Source organism: Mytilus californianus, unplaced genomic scaffold, assembly GCF_021869535.1.
Source record: "Mytilus californianus isolate M0D057914Y unplaced genomic scaffold, xbMytCali1.0.p SCAF_7, whole genome shotgun sequence".
Lineage (NCBI taxonomy): Eukaryota > Metazoa > Mollusca > Bivalvia > Mytilida > Mytilidae > Mytilus > Mytilus californianus.
In genome coordinates, this window is record NW_026262723.1 from 22,670,919 (window position 1) to 22,693,641 (window position 22,723).

The 22,723-nt window shown below is 33.2% G+C and overlaps 1 protein-coding gene across 2 annotated transcripts; it reads right to left on the reverse strand.

Moving 5' to 3' along the window:
* Nucleotides 1–2,400: 2,400 nt before the first annotated feature.
* LOC127708408 (uncharacterized) lies at nt 2,401–21,824 on the reverse strand. Of its 2 annotated transcripts, none has more exons than XM_052213281.1 (5): nt 20,970–21,821; nt 19,905–19,994; nt 18,220–18,304; nt 15,740–15,901; nt 2,401–2,540 (listed from the first exon to the last, which is right to left on the reverse strand). In XM_052213281.1, exons 1-5 carry the CDS (start codon nt 21,114–21,116, stop codon nt 2,446–2,448), a joined length of 579 nt encoding a protein of 192 aa, XP_052069241.1. In that variant the 5' UTR covers nt 21,117–21,821; the 3' UTR covers nt 2,401–2,445. The 2 variants fall into 2 exon arrangements, with proteins under 2 accessions (XP_052069241.1, XP_052069242.1); XM_052213282.1 differs by lacking the exon at nt 2,401–2,540 and adding an exon at nt 12,726–12,866 and having other exon boundaries at nt 20,970–21,824.
* Nucleotides 21,825–22,723: the final 899 nt, after the last annotated feature.

Below are 22,723 nucleotides of genomic sequence, written 5' to 3' on the forward strand. Positions count from 1 at the left end.
AGGAATTCAAAGGTCATCATAACCAATAATCATGTCTTAAACTTATCAAAAATGACTATCTCAGATTTTCCAGATGCGTTTTTCACATTCAATAGATAAGTTTAATACACATAGGTCTATTGCAAAAATATTGTACTTTTCATATTCAGATTGATTTAAAAAGAAAACTCAAAAATTCATTTGGAATATATATAAACAAATTAGATTTCAGATCCTGTGAAAATACCGAAATATCAATTATCAATCTTTTACAATTATGTGTGGGTTCTTCAGTCTTTGGTCATACATAAAAAGCACAAAAAATGAAGGGACCGCACCAAGAGTTCGTCGTATGATAAATATCTTTGACATATGACAGAATTCATACAATATGATCTAAACGCAGTATAAATACACTACTGAAACTTTTTCACCTAAAAAAAGATCTAACAGTGTATTATAAACATGGTTGTAATATTCTTTCGTGGCGAGTTTCTTAATTTTTGTAATCAACTGTGAGCTGCTTCATTGAGCAGACTGTGAATCCTCGTTTTGCAGTAAAGAGAAATGGTCGAGAAAAGTTGTCTATCAGTTTTGTCGAAAGAAGTTCTTTCAGCTTTATATTCAGAATGCTTAAGAAATGTACAATAAATATAAAAATAAGAAGATGTGGTATGGTTGCCGATGAGACAAACTCTCCACCAGAGACCAATTGACATGGAAGGTTAATACCTATAGGTTACCGTGTTAGTTTTTGTGATCATGCTTTATCAAGTTAGGAACTTTCCATAGTTTTCTATATAATTACGACCGGTTCTTTGCCTAAAGGAGGTTTGACCAGGTTTTCTTATTTCAATATAATATGGCGTATCTTTAAAAAAAAAAAGTATCTATTTTAAAGATTTTTCTACCGTATGTTTGCGATTCAATGATAGTATTGAAGAGTTGTATTAGTTTAAGCATATTGTTATCATTTCAGTGCGTGTTTTACAAATCTCTATGAGTCCGAACGCATTTGATAAAAAAAGTAAATGAGCATGTATAATATAGGTAGGAGATTATTTGAAGGTAAAACATCTGGTTTAAAAATAGATTAAAAAAAGACTTAACATCATTTATCGTGTTCTTTCGAATTTTGGCTATATTTTGCTTTACTTGCTACCTATATATATATGTGTGTACAGCGTATGTACTGTGTTGCAAGCCTAGACAAAGCCGACATTAAAAGCATTGCTCAACTTTAGCTAACGAAAGCTATATTTGATATAGCTTAGTTGACCAAGTGGTCTACGTTGGAGAACACAGTGTAATCGGTGTTGTAAAGATGTACAGAATCATAGATTCAATTCCCTCTCACGGAAGACAAAAAATTGCAGAACTAACATTGCATGTTTGGCCGAATTTAATTTTTTTTTATTATTTAAGCACTAATATAAAAATAAGATGTGGTATGCTTGCCAATGGACAACTATCCACCAAAGTTCAAATGAAGTGTATGTTAGAAATTATAGGCAACCATACGGCATTCAACAATGGGAAATACCCATACCGTATAGTCGGCTATAAAAGGACCCGACATGAAAAATATGAAACAATTCAATTCAGAATTATATATCTCAAGCATGGATACATGTATAGTCATAATCTTCCATTAGGCAACTGAAATTAAAATCTAAATTTGTCATGAAAGGAAGCTCCTTGAAATCATAAAACTTATAGCATGAAAAGCATTATATGGAGTCTGAGCCTAAGTAGGTCTTCCCTTCTCCCTGTTTAATAGCTCCATAAATTAGATATTTTAGGTTTATCTTAGTTAATAATTATTAGTTTAAATGTGACAGCTTTGTTTAAGTTTATGGCATGATGATTTATTTCAAATATGTGTCAAATTATGTTGAGAAATCATTTTACAGTAATAGAACTTGTTTGTGCATTCTAGTATATAAGGAGATAATAAACATAATAAAACAGACGATACAATGACCATAACAAAAATGAAAAAAAAAAAAAACAATGAACAAATAAGTATACCAAGAAGGTTATATGAGAACGAAAACGAAAAAAGACAACACCACGAACAAAAAGAAAAATGACGAAATAAAAGGCAATAACAAAGCAGTACACAGAAAACCAAAGATTGAGCAAATCAAACCTCACTTACACCCGAGGACGAGCGTAGGTGTCCGGGAACGTACGGTACTCGGTCTCCGCTGCACGTATGGTACCCGTTGTGTTGCTCATGCAATTAAACATCCTATGTCACAATTGAGAAAAAGAGGAAGTGGTTGTGGTTAAATCATGATTTTATTTACATGTACGACCGTGAGAATGATAAAAAGAAACAAAAAGCAATAAACACTGTTCCATCGATATCGGCGTAAGCTATGGATATATAAGGCATACTTATAAGTAGAAAACATTACATTGTTTTATTTATCTAAATTAATATAGCCCGTCTTGTAATGTCTATATCTGAGGACATGGTTGTGGCACCTGGAATGTAGTGGCTGCTAGAGTTGTAAATTGTACGTTGTGGTAAAATATTGTTGTCTGTGAAACAACTAAAAATAAGAATGTAATGTTTATAGCATTACATGAACAAAATTTATTACATATCGAAAAAAGTTTAAGAGGATACGCAATTAGGTATGTCTATATTTTTAAAACTGTTCTTTCCTTGATATCTAACGGTCCCGTTAGCATTAAAAGTGACTTCTGGGCTTTCATCACTTTAAGTAATGTTTTTCTTTCATACTTTTACACGCTTATAACATGGAAGACGTAGGCTTGAATGCCTATATCGGGATTAGTCATCAAAAACAGACAACAAAATCTCGCCCCACAATTCACAGAAAATAACACTTATTTTTTTTTTTTAGTGTTAAAAAAAATATTTATCGTTCCTGCAAACGGAAAAATTGTAGAATGAAATTTAATTTAGACCTTCCTTAGGTTTTGCTTGCTAAAATATTCATTTAGTGGAAAAATTAGATATAAAAAAAAATCGCTAGCCCAACACATTTTCTGCATACAATTAAATTTGAAGTGGCATAATGATAAAAAGAGACGATAGCAAACGATATAATATAGGGAGATGGGTATGATTGCCAATAAGACAACTATCCACCAGTGACCAAATGACGTGAATTTAAGCAATATTTACATTGTACATGGTAACTTTAAAACACAGATTATTACTGATGTTTTAATATAGCAGTTGGAAAAAACGGCAAACAAAAGCACTTTTAAATAAATATTGTAAACAGTAAAAAACTGCATTTTGACATGTAAACAAAATAAAAAACATTTTACAAAAATCACTTTACTCATTCAACGGACTTATCGCCGATGTTTCCGCTTTGCAGACAGAGACCAAAGTTTCAATGAACTCAAGTGTAAACAAATCAAAGTGCTGGATAGCACCTGTGGAAAGTTTGCAACGGTAGATGTGTATTATTTCAAACAGGTTGTAGATGTTTATTTCTGACTTTCAAAAAAAAATACTTAATACAAGAAATAATTGTAACAGGATGCTGTTACTAAGTCTCCCCAAAAAAGTTCCCATAATTAGACATTCCCATGGTCGCCTGACACTGGGCAAAGTCCAGTACAAATTGGTTTGGTCTAGTAAAGCGATATGCATAAGTGACGCCTAGGGATTAACCCTGTATGTCATTCAAATCTTGAAATCATGAACAGGAATATATATGGTTTAGGGGTGGGGATATTTACCGTTTACAAGTTCTAAAAAAACGGGGGTGATTCTCAGGGGACTCACCCTTTATTTCATTTTATTTGGGTTTTTTTTTGTCCCATACAAGAGTATATATGGTTTAGGGGTGGAGATCTTGACTGTTTACAAGTTCTCAAACAGGAAGGGGATGGGAGTGACCCCAGAGGACTCGCCTTTTATTTCATTTCATTTGATTTGTTTTTTACTACTGGAAGTGTTTAACGACCTTGACTGGCTGTTCAGCCCTCGCACGGTCGGCTCGGTGCCCAAAGGCGTTTTGGTGAGCGTTTAAATATTTTTTGCAGTCGGTCAGGAACAGGTGAAATGCGCCATTTTGGTAGGCGGCCATCTTGGTTTTGGTGAGTTGATTTGGTTTGTTGACTATTTTGATGTTTTATTTCAGTCTGTACTTCACAACGGCTGCTTTCAGGGCCAGGTTGGCCAGCTTGGCAGCCCGCTAACCACGATAATGGAGTACCGGCCGATGAGTCTCGGACATAGTAATAACGATGACAGGAAGCATTATCAGGACCAAAGTCGCGAGACAGTGAAATGGCGGTCCATTATCCAACACCTAGGATACGGCCCTCGGACGTCAGTCGGCATAACACTCCCCCATCCATAATGGGGTTTTGGAGTGTATGCTGACGCGGGATTTCGCCCTACGTGGATTATAGCCTATCGTAGTCTGTACAGCGTTGAATTAGTTTCTGTCATCTAAAGTAGTAAGTCGTTGATCCATCTATCAGCAAACCATCATCGTAGATAGCGGGTAAAGGAGAGCTGACCCAGCACGTCCGTTCAGCTGTAATGACTGAGACGTGACTGGTGATTTGTATTCATACACTAGTACTACATTATCTAGGAGTAGACATAGTAAGATAGTCTGTCCAACTTCCGGTTTAAGGCCGATGCCTTAGGAAAGTTTATTGCTATAGCAAGCTATAGCAAACTTTCCAAAAACTAACCATTGTTTGCATTGGAAATCAAGTCTTCACTGACAGCTTATTTTTTGTTGAGAAGAGAAAAAGGTATGTTAAACAATGTCATTTACCGTATTTAGATTTGACTATTCAGTTTCAACTTTCATTGTTATTCTTGAATCATGAACAAACCAAACCAAGAAAACAAAACAAAACAAAATAACAAAAACAAAAATTAAACTGAGAGTATATGTCCTACAATTCATTTTGTTTCTTGTCATCGGTTGTAATGATAATAAACGAAACTTTAAATGTTCATCTCATAAGTTGTACATGGCTGAACTTTGATGTCATTTTATGGTTAACAATTTCGAACGTGTATTGCAAGTTTTAATGGTCGCTTATCACATTCATTCCTGCTAATTATCAATTTGAAGATTATGCCAGCAAATTTTTATTTAGGCTAACAACTTTTTATTTTCTTAAGAAATATGCCTTTTCAATACGATATAATATTACTTCTTTTATTATATATGTTCCTTAGTGTTCCTTTTGTAGTTCCACTGATGGTATATCTAATTTTTATTAGCTATTTTAAGAACACATGATACCCCCGAATTGTTGCATTATAATTGTTGTGAGAACAATAACACCTTTCCCATACAAACAACCGCATAAACCACATCTTGCTTAAAAGTATGATACAGCAAAGCACAAACATCAAAGCTTTTTAGGAAGCTAAAACTTGGTCACACTTTAATTCAAACTCATTATGCGCTCCTCTGCGATGTGCAATTAACAGATTTTTGGTTTAAGATTTCAAATTACAATAATAACATCAGGGTTTGGTCTCATATTTTTGTTTTTGTGGTGAGTTTTAGGTTCCTTTCTAGTGAAGAAACGTTCACAAACTTAGAAATTTGAGTCGTTAAAGAGGTACATGTCAAGTCATATTGGCCATGCCATAGAAGGTACTAGTAAAAACAGGCGGACTTCGGGTTACAATAGATATTTTCATTTCTGGCTGTTCTCCCCAACTGAGTTTCTTCTTTCATATTTCCATATATTCCTGCCACATATATGTCCAAAAGCATTTTAATAAATAATTGTAAACTATCATACTAGTACGTGTATAATTACACTAAGTTTTGACGCTACTTATCACATTTCCAAAGTGTTTATAATCTGATTTTCTTTCGTGAGAACAGTAAATTACAAATCGTCATCTTTACAACGGACATATTTACTCACTAAAAAAATTCTCAGCCAATTTCCATCTATATTTAAAAAAAAGTAAAGTTCAGTTAAAAAATCTCTAGAGCTTATGTTTTGTAGTTTATGACTATACAGAATCTCAATAAGCTTTAGTATTCGTATAATTGTATTCGTAATAAAAAATTAGAAACCCTGAAAACGATAGTCCTGTTCGTAAACGTATTTGTTTGGTGATAAATTGCTTATTTATAAATGTATACATATTCCTATGTTGTGCTGTTACGCTACTGTCCCGGGTTAGGTGATGCTCACAAACATGTTTAACCCCGCCACATTAGTTATGATACCTGTCCCAAGTCAGGAGCCTGTAGTTCAGTGGTTGTCGTTGGTTCACGTCTGTCATATTTGTTTTTCGTAAATTGTTTTGTTATAAATTAGGCCGTTGTTTTTTTTTCAATTGAATTGTTTCATATTTTTCATGTCGGGGCCTTTTATAGCCGACTATACGGTATGGATTTTTAAGGCCGTACGGTTGCCTATAATTGCTTACATCCACTTTATTTGAACTTTGGTGGATAATTGTCTCATTGGCAATCATACCTCAATGACATCTACTTATTTTTATAATTAGCGTTTAAATAATGCCAGTTTTCATACGGTCTATTTTGAAATCAAATTCATCCAAATATTTATTTTGAAAGTGACGCTTACATATAGATTCCACCACTGCATCTCCACTCGAGACAGTAAAATTTTAAAATCTAAAACGCGAGGCTTGCCGAGCTTTTTAAATATTTTAAATTTAACTATTGAAAGTGGAAAAAAGAGTGCCTTAATTTGACGTGCAGAAAAAATCTTGAGGAATGTGCCAAAACAGTGAGTGGCGTAGGAGTAGACTGGAAAGTGTGGGATGGAAGCAAACTTCTTGAAGTGACAAGTATAAAAAAAAAAGAAAGAAGGGAATCAAGGACTTCTTTCAATATTTTTTTTGGTAAAAAAGTGGAGCCAACCCCTATTTCTCTTACGCCAGTGCAAATATATGTTATTATATTGTCGATTCTTTTAAAGTTGTTACTAGATATTCAGATTTTTATTGATAACTTAACACAGACAGAAACCACTTCTAATTCAGGTCAACCAGGAAAAAGGTGAACACGAATAAGACCATGCCATGATACAGTTACTACATTCATTTGTCCATTTTATATAATTATTTCACTTCGAGAATAACAATACACATTAAATCTAATTACATGAAATTAAAAAAAAATCTATGCGCCGACGATGTTCGTATACAGAAGATCAACTGAGCAACATGGCGTACGATTATATTAAATGCTAGTCGAGCTAAAATATTGTATGGACACTTTGTACTGGGTACAAAGTAAACGCACAAGTTGGTCTGATATAAGTAAAGTTGACAGGGCAGACTGTGCCACTCGGGTGACAGATTATACCAGCCCGCACTGTCTTATAGTGACGGAGGACAGACTGTTGGATCGTATTATACTAAGTATTTGTATATATATAATTGTTCGCTGTTGCTTCATAAAATTCCAGACTAGATAGAATCAGTTAAATATTGTGCATAGGTCTATAAATGTGTAGATTGTACGGAAAATGGCTACGAAATATATGCACTTTTTCACTTTTAATTTTTTTTTAAGAAAATCCGTCCGCAGAGTTTTTTTTTTAATAAAAACGATATCTTATTGCTATAAACATTTCCGCTTTAAACATATGAAATATTATGTTCCCTTAAATTTGAATATCTTTTAAATTGAACAATTATATTCAAGTTTGAGCTCATAATGTTATCTGGAGAATCTGTTCGAAAATAAATTAAGTCAAGTAACAATCAATTGCATGTAACATGACCTTGTCTCCATTCAGACTTACTGGACTTTGAAGCCAATTTGAGTCGCTTCTGATCATTGATTCAATTGTTTCCAGAAAGATTATATTCTAATTACAATTATGTCGTTACGTGCAATTTCTACACATTTAAGAAGAAAAGTTATTAAATAACATGTTTGTTTATGTATAGGTTATTCATCAAAACATTATGGCAGGAATCTCGACAGGTATATTAAAGCCTTTCTCGTATTTGCTTGTTTCCATACTTAACGATATTATTTTACTCCTTCATTTTCAGAAATTAAATTTTGTGAATATATTGTTTTTCATTATAATTACTTTTTTATTATTATAGATAATTCTGATGATTTAAAAAGTCCCTGTATTTCGAATGAAAACTTGGAAAATGAGGTTCGCATAGTATTGATAGGAAAAACAGGAGCAGGTAAAAGTGAAACTGGCAATACAATCCTAGGAAAGGAAGTGTGCACGTCTGTAACAAAAAAATGCAAACAAGGTAATGCTATTCGAGAAAATAAAAAACTAGTTGTTGTCGATACGCCTGGTCTTTGTGACACATCAACAGATCAGAAGGTCACATTGCAAGAAGTGGCAAAATGTATTGGTATAACATCGCCTGGTCCACACTGTTTTTTGCTCGTCCTTAAGGGAGACAGATTTACCCATGAAGATCAAAAAGCTGTACAAATGATATTTGAATTATTCGGAAATGATGTACACAAGTATGTTATTATTATATTCACGAAAATTGATACAATTAAGATGAAGGGAATTTCAAAGCTTAACGACAAGCTTGCCGAATACTTGAAAGATGTACCACCAGAATTAGAGTCACTTTTACAGCTTTGTGAAAATAGATATATTGCATTCGACAATTCAGCACCCCCCAGAAAAAGAAAAAAAACGATTTAAAATTTTGTTTCACCTTATTCAGGAAACAGTGGCAAAGAATAACGGTATTTACTACACAAGTGAAATGTTTGAAGCAGCAGAAAACATAATAAAGAGGGAAATAGAAGAGGAAATACGAAAAGAAAATCAGAAAGCTCTGGTGGAAGAGGAAAAGTTGCGACAGGAAATATCGGCCGAAAAAGAAAAAGAGTTAGAAGAAGAACGATCAAAATTAACTAAAGATATGGAAGAGAAGGTACGCCAGCTAGAACAACAATCCAAAGAAATGGAACAGAAAATCAGACGAGAAATAGCCGATGCAAAAGATTGCGAGATAAAACAAAAGCTAGATGAAGAGCGTAAAAAGTTAGAGATCGAAAAAGAAAAAATGAAAGAGGACATGATGTACGGGCAACAACGTTACGATCTTCGAACATCTATCAGAAAAAAAATAGAGGACAAAGAGGAGGAATCTACTGGTAGAAAAGTAATAGATGGAGTTACAAAGGTCTTTTCTGAAATAGGAAACTTTGCCATCAATGCGGCTCCATTTGCATTGGAGGCTATTAAACTTATAACACAAAAAGGAGATTGAACTTGTAATTTGACATTACTGTACATAAACATGTTACAAACAAAGAAAAGTTAATCCAGGTTTTGGATACAAATGTGAAGACAAAATATGTACCAAGAATTTCGTGTATCCTACATGTTGCTAGATAATGAACTTAATGCTTGTCCTAAATCGTTTTTTTCCCCAGAAACTCTGCGAAAACTTGTCATATCTTTTTCTACAATAGATTCAGAAACGCACGCTATTCGAATTCATTGTGGTCAAGTTTAGTTATTTGCCACTTGCATAGTTATATATAGTATCAAATATAATTCCACATTTTTGGCTTTCCCTGAATGTTTCTTAGGGAATATTGTTTTAAAATTTTAGTTGTCCATTTGATCTATAAACAAACATGAAAGTAAGATACTGATATAAAACTGCAGATTTCTGCCTTAAATCTATAAAAAAAAATAATAAAGCAAGAAGAGCATAACTGACAGGATAAATTTGATCAGCAGGTCAAAGTATATCCCATCTGAAATTTTAGCAAAAAAATGGAGCTATTGCTCCTGAAATGTCTTTTTCAAATTTCACATGGTTTGGTTATTATCTTGAAAACTAATATGATAACGGTCGAGTAATCTTATAATTTAGTATTTACAATGTACATAGCAAGCATAGTTTATAAACAAAGAAAAAATGTATATATAAATATTTGAGGAGACAAGCATACTCGGCATCCGTCAAACATGGTAAACGTGTTACATGTAATTCGTTTGGCAAATATACTACAAGTCCCAATTGTATCCACATGCAATATTCGTATTGAATATGTATTTATAAAGGTTACTCGGGAACACGTGTATTTGTTTACTTTTAACACGTGTGTTTAAATCAAAACATGTTTATGTTTAATTTGATTGGACCATCAGTAAGTTATTACCGGTTTAAGTTATATCAATCATGATAACTTCATGCTAGAATTTTAGCGCTAAAATTATAATAAGATATCTAGAATTGTCATTCGAGGTTCGCCTATCCGACAGAAAGGTTCGTTTTCCCACCCACCCACCCCTTTTATTAAGACTTCATAGGAATGTGAATCAGTATGTTATGTAGAAAATAGTTGATAAAATACATGTATGTAAATCGAAATGATTTTTTCTTCAACTTATAGAACATTTTTCTATTGTAGATTGTGTTTATATGTGATGGCAGCGGTCGATGACAGCAAATTGGACATTTGTTTATTGTTTATAATAAAAATAAGCTTTCTGTGCTGTCGGGGCGAGCTGATAACCAAAAACTGTGTTGAGTTTTTACTTTGTAAATGCTTTATGTTCGTTTGAAGTATTGAATAAGAACATAATGATTCTTTTTTTAAGGTAGTCATTGTAGAGATGACGTGCTGCCAATACAGCCATTAAAAAACTTTGATTTTATTCATATTACATCATCAAGTACCGACCATTTATCATTTCATTGTGAAGGGGGCGGGGTGCGATATGTTTTGATTTTTTTAATCGAATTAAGTGTTTATTTCTTGATTTATTAAAAAATACTAAAGTGAAAAAATAGTGTGTTTCCAATGAAAATTATGAACAAATTAAAACAACATGGAGTTTCGAAAAAATGCAACCCAAGATTATAGAATCATTACTTCAGCCTACCTAATTAATCACCACTATACCTTCGAATTGTTCGTGTTCTTCGTCCCATCAGTTATATGCTTTAAACAAAATTTCAAATTTTATTCATCTGAAAATATATCTTGAAATATGATATGCATGTACAATGATGATTGCAGTTTGTTAAATATTTAACGAGCTATCTACTTTGAAATCGACATTTTCATGTGCCTATTTGAGCTATATGACGTATTATAATTGATTTCATGTGGAATAATACTGCCTTCATCTCACTAGACAATTCTGTCGCAGTTTTGTGTTTATAAGTTCAACTTTCAGATTTAAAATGTGAATAACATTTTTTTTTATTTCGAAAATCTGTAAGTTTAAAAGTTGAATGCTGCATGTGTTTTTGAAAATTTATACAAAATGAGAGCAAGTGACTATCACATATTGTTCGAAGCGCGGAAGCTTCTTGGCAATTAATCGTTTACATGAAGTACACGCATCTTGCTAAAAATGTGATGGTCACTTGTTTGAAGAGACCTTATCAAACTTACTTTCGTCAAGCGTAAAACTCACTCAGTGAGAGACGGCAAAGACAAGAAATGGTACGATAAACAGATTATCGGATTTTCGTCGTATAGATATTGTAAAAAATCACCCTCTCGATGCAATGTGATGGATTTTAGCTCGTCCGTTACCCTCACTCACTAAAATAGGTTCGTGGCTATAATAAGTTACGATATCAATCCATAGAAGGCCCTATATATATAGTCTATACAAATAGTTTACGTATCTCTGTCAACGTCTAATACGTTCTATGCTTCGAGTGTAATCATTTGTAGATGATACTATAAAATTCAAATAGTTAAAACTACCATGACACACACTACATTGAATAGTCGTGTACATTTGTTCCCATGACTTACTAGTATTAAAAATCCCTTTCTGAGATTCGCTCGGGTTTTGTTTTAACCTTGATTTGTATGTATTGAATGGATATATTAGATTTAAACCTCGGTAAACTACTGTTGCTTCTAAATTCCAAGAGCGGATTCCGTGACAACAACGTCCATTATAAGATATGTTAGGATTATCAAAGTTATTGGTATAATGATATTCATGAATAAAGTTTTATTGATCTATGATATTGTTTATTAAACTTGACAGAACGTCTACCCCATGCAATTAACAGTGGCGGCGTAATTGCAGATAACTTTATAGATAATAGAACATTTTTTGGGACGATTTTATGCTAAAAAACAATCATGTAAATCGTCAGAAACATGAAATTTGTTGGGTTTTTTTTACGATCAAAGGGCGCGCTATCCTAGAACTGCCACTGATTCAGACTCGCATGAGACAACTTTGTCTTAGTTTCTGTCATGATGATTTATTTCCAGTATGTGTCAAATTATTCTGATAATAAATCTTTTTACAGTTATTGAATTTTAAGTCAAAAAGGAGATACGATACCAAAAGGTCATTCAATAATCATAAGTCAAATGAAAACAGACCAATCTAATTAAAATATAGAACTCGGATTTCGTTAAACTACATACGAGTTTAACGAAATCCGAGTTCTATATTTTAATTAGATTGAAAACAGACAACACCATGAACAAAAAGAAGAAAGACGAAAAAACAAACAATAAAAAAAATAATGAGTAACTTAAAACCGAGGACGAGCGCATGTGCCTAGGCTGAGCACTCGGTCTCCATGTGTGGAATCCGTCGTGTTGAAAATGCAAGTAAAATACGGGGAAATCTCATTCGGTAATGTCACGACCAAGGAAAAGAGGAAGGGATTGCTGTTACATCATGATTGTATTTACATATACGACTGGGTGAAAAAAGCACTGTACCCGGCATCGGCGTTAGTCAAGGATATATAAGGCATACTAACAAGTTGAAAACATCACATTGTTTTATTTATCTAAATCAATATAGCCCGTCTTGTAATGTCTATATCTGAGGACATGGCTGTGGCACCTGGAATGCAGTGGCCGCTAGAGTTGTAAATTGTACGTTATGGTAAAATATTGTTGTCTGTGACACAACTGAAAATACAAATGTAATGTTTAAAAACAATGTGTATAGCAATATATCGGAACAAAATTTTCAACGCATCGGCAAACAAAAAATCAAGCAGGTAATGGTAAACCTTTGTGATTAAAGCTGTCCATTTCCTTGATATATACAAGTCTCGTTAGCATTTATCATCATTAATAGTAGCTGCTGGACATTCATCATTTGTAGTCATATTTTTCTTCCATATTTTTACATTCTTAAAATATGGAAGACGTAGAAATTTCTTTTCGATCAATGTATTTTTTTTTTATTTCTGTAGAACCTTACTGAAAATCTGTATCTTAGCATTTCTAACGACATGCGTTCAGGGGTGATTTATAAAAAAAAAAAAGATAGAAAGGAAATAATTTTGTCTTCCATTACATTAACTTGAAATTTATTACATATATATGTTGTGTACAAGTTATCATTTTGTACACATTATAATTGTACAAAAAAATTGTACAAATTATAATTTGTATTTTGACTTTGTACAAATTGTAATTTGTACAAAAAGTGCTTATACAAATTACAATTTGTACAAAATTTGACTAAAATTCACTTATAACTTGTACAATAATTTATAGTATGGATTTTGAAATAAAAAAAAGCATTGCTACACACTATAGAAATTTTATTCAATGATCACGACATAAACCTTATTTACAAAATACAAAAATAGTTCTGTATCATTTGTTTGAGCATGTGGGTGAATTATGGCATCCGGAATTGCACAACATATTTTGCTTTTTACATTTTAGAAGCGCTGCACCCCCTTTGCAATTACATGAAAGAGTTTTTAATCAATGACCACACAATAAACCTTATTTACAAAATACAAAAATACCCAAAATGTAATTGATACATGCATGCCAGTTAATTCTGATAGTAGTAGAGAGTGGGACTGACTCTCTACTACTTCTGATAGTACAATAGAAATTGGCTCCGGTGAAAATTCTGATAGTACAATAGTAATTGGCACCAGTGACAATTCTGATAGTATAATAGAAATTGGCCCCAGTGACAATTCGGATGACACTGAATTCGGATGACCAATCATACGTGCGCTGTCTGGCCAACAGCTACAAGCTGAATAACTAACCAAAAAAACGAAACGGAAATTATCAGAACTTGCTGTGGGGATAATGTCATTATACCAATTCCTCAGTATGATCCTGCTCCAACTAATCTTGAAATATCTCAGGTGTAATTATTGAATCTGGAGAATTTGGGTACCGCTTTGGAACAGCTGTAGAAATTTTAACATGCAATTTGTCGAGAAACAAAATTAAAGCTGTTAAAGACACATCTTTATTCGCAGCAACGGTACATGAGCTTCAACTTTCGCTACGTGAAGCAGTCAAAAAACTTTCAAAAACTGGTGGTCAGGGGTTTCTTTCATGTAATTGCAAAGGGGGTGCAGCGCTTCTAAATGTAAAAAGCAAAAGATGTTGTGCAATTCCGGATGCCATAATTCACTCACATGCTCAAACAAATGATACAGAACTTTTTTTGAATTTTGTAAATAAGGTTTTTTTCGTGATCATTGATTAACAATTCTTTAGTGTGCATTAATGCTTTATTATAACAAAATCCATACTATAAATTATTGTACAAGTTATAAGTGAATTTTAGTCAAATTTTGTACAAATTATAATTTGTACAAGCACTATTTGTACAAATTACAATTTGTACAAAGTCAAAATACAAATTATAATTTGTACAAAATGATAACTTGTACACAACATATATACAAATCAATAAATAGATTTTCATTTTTTTTAGTTACTCTTAGTCTTGAATGCTTAAATCGAGATAATCATCAATCATGGACAACAAAATCTCGTTTCGAGGCGTAAAACATTTATATTTGTATTACTTATTCTATATTAGTCTGCAGAATATCTACTTTATATGGGGTTCATGTTGCTCAGTCTTTAGTTTTGTGTTTTTTTACTAGTTTTTGTCTGTTGGTCTTTTTCTTTTCAGCCATGGTGTTGTCAGTTTATTTTCGACTAATGAGTTTGAATGTCCCTTTGGTATCTTTCACCTCTCTTTCACTTTAAGTCGAATTATAACATACTTTTTATTCGGATTATTGAGCAATAAGTTTGTTTATCTAACTAGCACCAGACGAAAACCGAGAAATATTGGATTATTATGTTTATTTTCAAAATCGGCCTTGTCAGCTGAAAAAAGAACATGAAGTAATTCCTGACATCCAATTACTTTCATCTAGTTCGAATGTCTTATTCCATCGGAAATGGACTCAATCTTGAATCAATTTGTATTTCAATTTTACTATCGCTGCGGTGCCTGTTCTTTAAAAAATTTTTTTGGTCGTTGTATGGTCAAACTTGTTTCAGTTAGATAGGTGTCATGCATTGTTGTTATTGTTAAGATATGTTGTTGGTTTTAAGTCATGTCTTCTCATTCCCCTCTCTCTCTCTCTCTCTCTATATATATATATATATATATATATATATATATATATATATTTATGTATATATATGGGAAACGGAAATACGCTTATTGTTGAAGGCCCTCAAATCTCCTTGCACCTGGAAACAGATGTTTTGTGGAATTAATTTTAAAACATGCTTTCCCTCACCAGATTTTAGGTATCACATGCTAAAATATTCATTTCGGAAAACAAAAAAATTAAAATAAAAAATTCGCTAGCCCGCTCCAAATTTTGTAAAAACTTTTAATCAGTAAAAAACTTCATTTTGCCATGTCAAAAAATAAAAAAAAAACTTTCTACAGAAATCAATTTACTCATTCAACGGACTTAGCGACGGTATATCCACTTTGCGGAGATAGGACAGAGTTTAAATGAACTAATGCGTAAATAAAAAATAACCATTGTTTGAATTTGAGCTGGTTCCTTGCATCACTGGTGTGCAGTCGTGGGCCATCACAGAAACTGTTATGTTTCCCCATGCGGTGCCCGCAACAAACCACGTGTCAACATCATAGGTGACATCGTCACCGATAGTATTTCTTCCTCTGTATATAGCATTGCCTGAATCACAAATAGATTGGAAATCAAGTCTAAACTCAGAAAAAATCAGTTTCAACTGTAATTGCCAATCATAAAACATGAATAAAACAATCAAACCATTAAAACAAAAACAAGCAAGTAACTAAACTAACAGTATATGTCATACATAACCTATTTGTTTCTAGTCATCAGTTGTAATAACTGTTTCTAATTTTCATTTTATTTATTTGATAAGTTGTTGATACTTATAACACATATTTTAATCTAGATTGAAAACATGTATATCTTTTATTCTTGAGGGGGTGTATTCTAACAACTTGATCTATGACAGTTTCTGTTTGATTCATTCACTACCGTGTTTTAGATTTAGAGCGTTAATTATGTAGCATACCTGTCTTTTGTTGAAGACGGTATCTTGTCTTCTAAATGACCTTTAGGTATAGAGTTAATGACTCGTTGAAGTATACCTCACATTTCCTTTTTCGCATTTTAAATAATAATCTTTGTCTTAATGAAGCCGTAATATGTTTTTTTATTACCACATGTGTTAAATCTTACTACCGTATATGTTAAATCTGAATATCGCCTGTGTAAAGTTGATAACCGCCTGTGTAAAGTCTAGTTATCGCCTGTGTAAAATTGATTACCGCCTATGTTAAATCTGATTACCGCCTGTGTTAAGTCTGATTACCGCCTGTGTTAAGTCTGATTATCTCCTGTGTAAAATTATATTATCGCCTGCGTAAAGAATGATCACCGCCTGTGTATAACCTGACTATCGGCTGTATTAAGTCTGATTACCACTAGTGTTAAGTCTGAGTACCGTCTGCGTAAAATTTGATTACTCTCTATGTCTGATTACCGAGTGTGTAAAGGGTTACCGCCTGTGTAGAGTCTGATTGCCACCAGTGTTAAGAGTGAGTACTCTCTGTGTAAAATTTGATTACCGCCTATGTAATAAAAGGCTGATTAACGCGTGTGTAAAGTCTTCTAACCGCCTGTGTTAAATCTGATTATCACCTACGTACAGTCTTATTGTCGCCTGTGTAAAGTCTGATTAAAGCATTTGTAAAGTCTGTAAGTCTGATTACCGCTAATGTTGAGTTTTAGTAAGTTTTTATGTGTGTAAAATTTGATTACCGCCTATTGAAAGTCGGATTACCGCGTGTGTAAAGCCTGATTACCACCTGTTATATCTGATTACTGCTTGTATCAGATCTGATTACCGTCTTTGTCAGTTAAAACGCCAACTTTAAAGTACCACTTAAGGATGTACTTAGGTGAGGTTTTGGAATTTGTGTCAGATGTTCGGACTCCTTGGTTTTTGACCTACGATACAGGGTAAAATATTTTGCCCCATAACACCCATTTTTCTTTTCATATAAGACTTCAATAGCTCATAAAAGGTCATTTACCAAAATTTAAGCAGACTGTAGATTTCTTTTCTTTCAATTTGAGACCCAAGTAATACCAATGCAAATATTAGGTAAAAGTCCGAGTCAGCCTTTTCCCGCAATTTTTAAAACTCAAATATCTCGAACAGGAGCTCCATAATTTATCAATATTTTTAGCTTATTTTGTTCCTTAACTAATGTTCTTTTGACTTAAAGTATCAATTTTAAATTCTTGATTTTTTAAATTTCACCTAAGAACATCCTTAAAGGTTCCTTAAACAGTATATAGTTCAGCTATGTCTGCAGTGCCCGTTAATCACTTTCTGTGCAAAAGTAGACCTCCAATATCTCTGAGGATAATAGAGACGCTTATTTCCATTTGTACGTGGCTGAGAGGTGTCTCCAATTAAAACAAAACAAAAATGTTAAACTCGTTAATTAAAGATTAAAGAAATGTCTTACACTTTTTTCCACAAATTCCAACAATTTCGTATGCACGAAAATTCGAAACATTAGCATGTGCTCAAGAAGCATACAAAAATTAGTCGAACGTTTGCAAATTTCGTAGATTTATCTTCTGATGATTGGGCGAATGATACTGGTAACTGTCATGACGAGCAGCCATTACTGGTAACTGTCATGACGAGCAGCCATTACTGGTAACTGTCATGACAAACAGCCAATCAGCAGTGGTGTCGACTGGGTAGTAATATTTTAAGAAAGGTCTTTGCGATATCCAATGCGCATGCCAGGATTCATCTTCATCAAGCCTTTTCACGCCACATAAATTATCGTAACTCTAGATGTAGTTTAATGTTAAGTTTTATTGATATATTCCCAACATCTCCTTTTATTCATATTAAAGTTTGCATTATTCTTAATTTATAAAAGCAGATTTAGGTCAATCATCAGCACTAAGTCATATAAAAAAGTACATATAATTACTTGGTACACATGGTGGTTGTAGTTGTATGCCTCCTTGTATGTCATCTGTACGACATGATTTTCCAGATGTTGTATACTGTTTTGTCTGCAATAGAATAATTTATCGCTATTTTACGAAATTTTCCTTTGATCTTACTGACTGATAATTTCTTATCTCAGCACAGTAGAGTGATATGAAAAATTATCGCTAGAAACTAAACTAAGGGCGCACGTGCCGTTGTCAATGAAATTAACAACGTCGTCATAGGTAAAATAGCGATAAACAGATTATCATTGGTCTTCTCAACTCGATTGCTTTTCTCACTTTCGACGTACCGGCTCAAGCGAGAAAATCAATCTCGTTGAGATGACCACCGATAATCTATAAATATTGAAGAAAAATGTTGACGATAAACAACTAATTTATATTGAATAAACAGAAAAAAAGATTTTTGCTTGACTTATGTTCTCTTGAAGTTCTTATTTTATTATGCTTATCAGAGTTGGTGACTACGTGAGTTTCAGATTTATGATCTCAGGCTTAGATTATATGAATACTTCCGAAAATATTTAACGTTTATAAACTACGATTACAAAGAATAATAGAAAAAAAAGGATATAGGTTATCCATCCATGACACAAAATCAGTACATTCAAAGAAAAAAAAAACCACACACACACACACAAAAGCAAAGGAACAGCGCTTTTATTGCTGTTCTGCATCTCAAAGTCACAATAAGGTCATTTTATAGCAATGATTTACCGCTGTTTAAATAATTCAATTCAATTCGTTTGTTATTTTAAGCACATTATGCTTATCAGGACAAGAATAAATACAAAACATGTTTATAACATAAAATGGCATAATACATCAGAGAAGCATATAAACATCAATAATTGTCCTCTGACAGTCCAGTCCTCCTATGATTAAACATGTTAAATGCATTAAATAAGAATTTACACAAAATACGCGAATCTTTGACATTTTCAGTGCTGAGAAGTTGAACTAATTTGAACGACGATGAGTAGTGTCTTAGAATGTTAAAACTATGTAACATTAGTTTAGATGTAAACTTAACCCGTGTGATAATTAACCCATACTACCTTGTGAAATTATGTGCCTGCACTCAAATTAGTGATTTGTGTAGCTATATTAGCTTGCATGTTGAACCTGCTTGTAGAACACTTATATATATAACCTGCATATGCAAAGGTACAAGCTCTTAAACACAGGACAGAAAAACTTAAGAAAGTCAAATTTAGCTAAGTAGTAGTTGTGTGTGGACTGTAAGTTATTATTATTTAAAAGAAAAATATATTTTAAATTTCATAAGTAGGACTTTATATGTGTGATACTGGTGACGGAACATATTGACATACTTGTATAGTGAACAGACTTTATTATTATTCTATTAGTGATTGGATATTATAACTTCGTACTGAGGGTGTGCCTATATTGGCAGAATTTATACAGATACAGATACAGATGGACGCTTATAGATAACAATACAGTTTAATAACCTGCCCCCTTAAAGCTCTATAACATTCACAGAATAAAGAAGAATGCTGTTTTGTGGTTACAAAATGCTACTCTCCTTGTGCTATGATAATTTCCAGTCTAGTCAAACTGATTCTCAGTATTCTGTTACCTAAAGTACACACGGTACACAGCACGTACATTATTACATTACATACTATATACCTACTTGATTAAAATCCTGTATGATAGTTGTGCCATCAGCTAGCTCCAATTTTATCATCAAGGTATCGTAATCATACTGTATTTTCATTAAAGTCTGTTGAAGAAAAAAAAGGCATTATAACAATTAAGAAATGATTTCGCAAGAGGACCCTGTCATGTCTTTATCGCATGGTTTAACATCGGTTTAAAAGTTGGTCAGGTTTATGTATACATAGACTAAATTTGAGCTAGTTTTGAATATTTGTAGGGAGTTTACAACAAAACATAAAAATATAGTGATTTTTTTTCATAAAAGGGACTAGTTCAGTGCAATTGGTCGAAGAGGTCGAGAAAATGTTCTTTCAGACAATGTTTTCGTGATATACTATTCATTATTTGCGTCATACAATCCTATTTTGTTTATGAAAATAATAAGTAGATGTGGTATGATTGCCAATGAGACAGCTATGCAGCAGAGACAAAGAACGAGGATGTTAACTACAGGGTACGGTCTTCAACAATGAGCAATATTTTATAAAAGTAAAACTATAATAGGTCCAGTCATGGCAAAATCTAACAATTAAAAAACAGAAAATTGAAAGCATGATTTATGCTATTATCAACAAAATTAATGAAAAACATAAGACAAGTAGCAACCAACTATACCACTATATTACAGCCTCCTGACATGAGATAGGCATATGATGCATGTGGCGGGGTTAAACATGTTTGTTCTCTCACCCCTTCACTTAACCGAAGACAGTGGTGTAACAGCACAACAAAAGGATAAACTATAAACATCAGTTGGAAATGGCTTGACCACTTAGATCGACACTAAGCATACACTAAATCAAACAAAATGACAAAAAACACAAGGTACCGATCTAAGAGCACTAGTAAGTTCAAAGCCAAATTAAACTAATAAATAAACCAAGTATTCCCAGGCTCAATATTTAGAAAAAAATGGTTTCTGTTTATTTGAGGGACCACACGTCCTTTTCGAGAAGTTCAAATCGAGGCTGTCACTTTAACTGTAGTCAGGACTGTGTTTGCACATTTATTTCAATGATGGTTTCCACAAATGACTTACCTCTACGGTAGAAGGAGTACCATTGGTGTAAGATCCAGTGATTTGATGAAGGTCAGCTGTCATTTGACGTTTTGAGCAACATGGTTTTGGAACTGCTGCTGCAAAAATGGCAGAAAATAGACCCAGTATACAAACAAAACGTAGCATCGCAAATTTTTAAATGCAGGAATAAAAGTAAATCACTATCAGCTAGACTTATATCAATCTTATCCAAAATGACTAATATTTCCAGATGGTTTTTTTCACATGCAGTAGATAAGTATATTACGTATAGATCTGTTACAACTATTGCACTTTTCACGTTCAGACTGAGTGTAAAAAAATCACCCATAAATATCATGCGGAATGATATGACAAAACTTTGAATTGAATAGCACATGAAAACAAGAGAGCACCCCGCTAAGATGTCTCGCCTGCTTTACTTATAATTGAATTTATGTTAAAAGTCTGTAATATGAAGGTTTTATTACATGTATCACATAAACTTAACATTATCAATGAATGACAGTGGTCCATGAAAATGAAGTCAAGGTCAGATGAACATGCCAGACAGACATGTCCACCTTACAATCATTCCACACATCAAATATAGTGGTCCTATTGCTTAAAGTACCCGAGAAACAAACCAAACCACAAAAACTTAACATTGACCAATGAACCATGAAAATGAGGTCAAGGTCATATGAACTCTGCCAGACAGTCATGTACACCTTACAGTCATTCCATACACCAAATTTGATTTACCTATTGCTAATAGTATCTGATAAACTGACAAAACCATGAAAAATTAACATTGACTAATGAACCATGAAAATGGGGTCAAGGTCATACGAAACCTGTCAGACAGACATGAACACCTTACAAGCATTCCATACACACGATATAGTATCTGCGAAATATACCAAACCACCGAAACTAAACTCAACCTTGATCACAGATCCATGAAACGAGGTCGAAGTTAGGTGAACCCTGACAGACATGTAGACCTTGCAAGGAACCCATATACCGAATATAGTTATCCTATTACACTTAATAAGTCAGAAGTTTACATGACAGAAAAAAACATTATCTTTTTATCAGGCAGTCATTGAACCTTGAAAAGGAGGTCAAGGACAATGATTACAAATGGGAACTTCGTAACATGATTATAACATAAGGTATCTGCATACAAGATAATTATCCAGGTCGCATATCTTCTGAAATATAAAAGCTTTATACAAATAGTTTACGTCATCACCGCCGCCGGATTGTATTCCCTATGTCTCGCATTCTGGCGAGATAAAAAGTAGAAATAAAACCCAAATGAATGTAATTCTCTGAACGTGCGTCTAAAACGATAAAATTGTATGGGCCGTTCAACGAAATGGATGAATATACAATATATGGGATATTCGTCATTTAGACATACAAAAAACCCATGCCTTCACAGCCTATACGTGTAGTTTCAGAGTTGTGGTAAATACACGTAAGAGTTAAACTAAGGTATCAACGAAAGACAAGTGTCTGAATGTGTCCATCATGCGATCTAATCCTTTACTTTAGACAGAATTCCAACCGAAAGATAATAATGGGTAAAAAACATTATACATATAATTGAAAGTCGTCTGTTTACAGATCGCCGTGCGTATGAAATGACTACAATAGTTTTTTTTTCTTTCATTCAAGAGTTCCATTTGTTCGCAACCAAATAAAAGCTACTCAAATGGGAAAAAAACGTGCCTCTTTGTTGAGAAGTAATTTTTGTTCTTACCGAA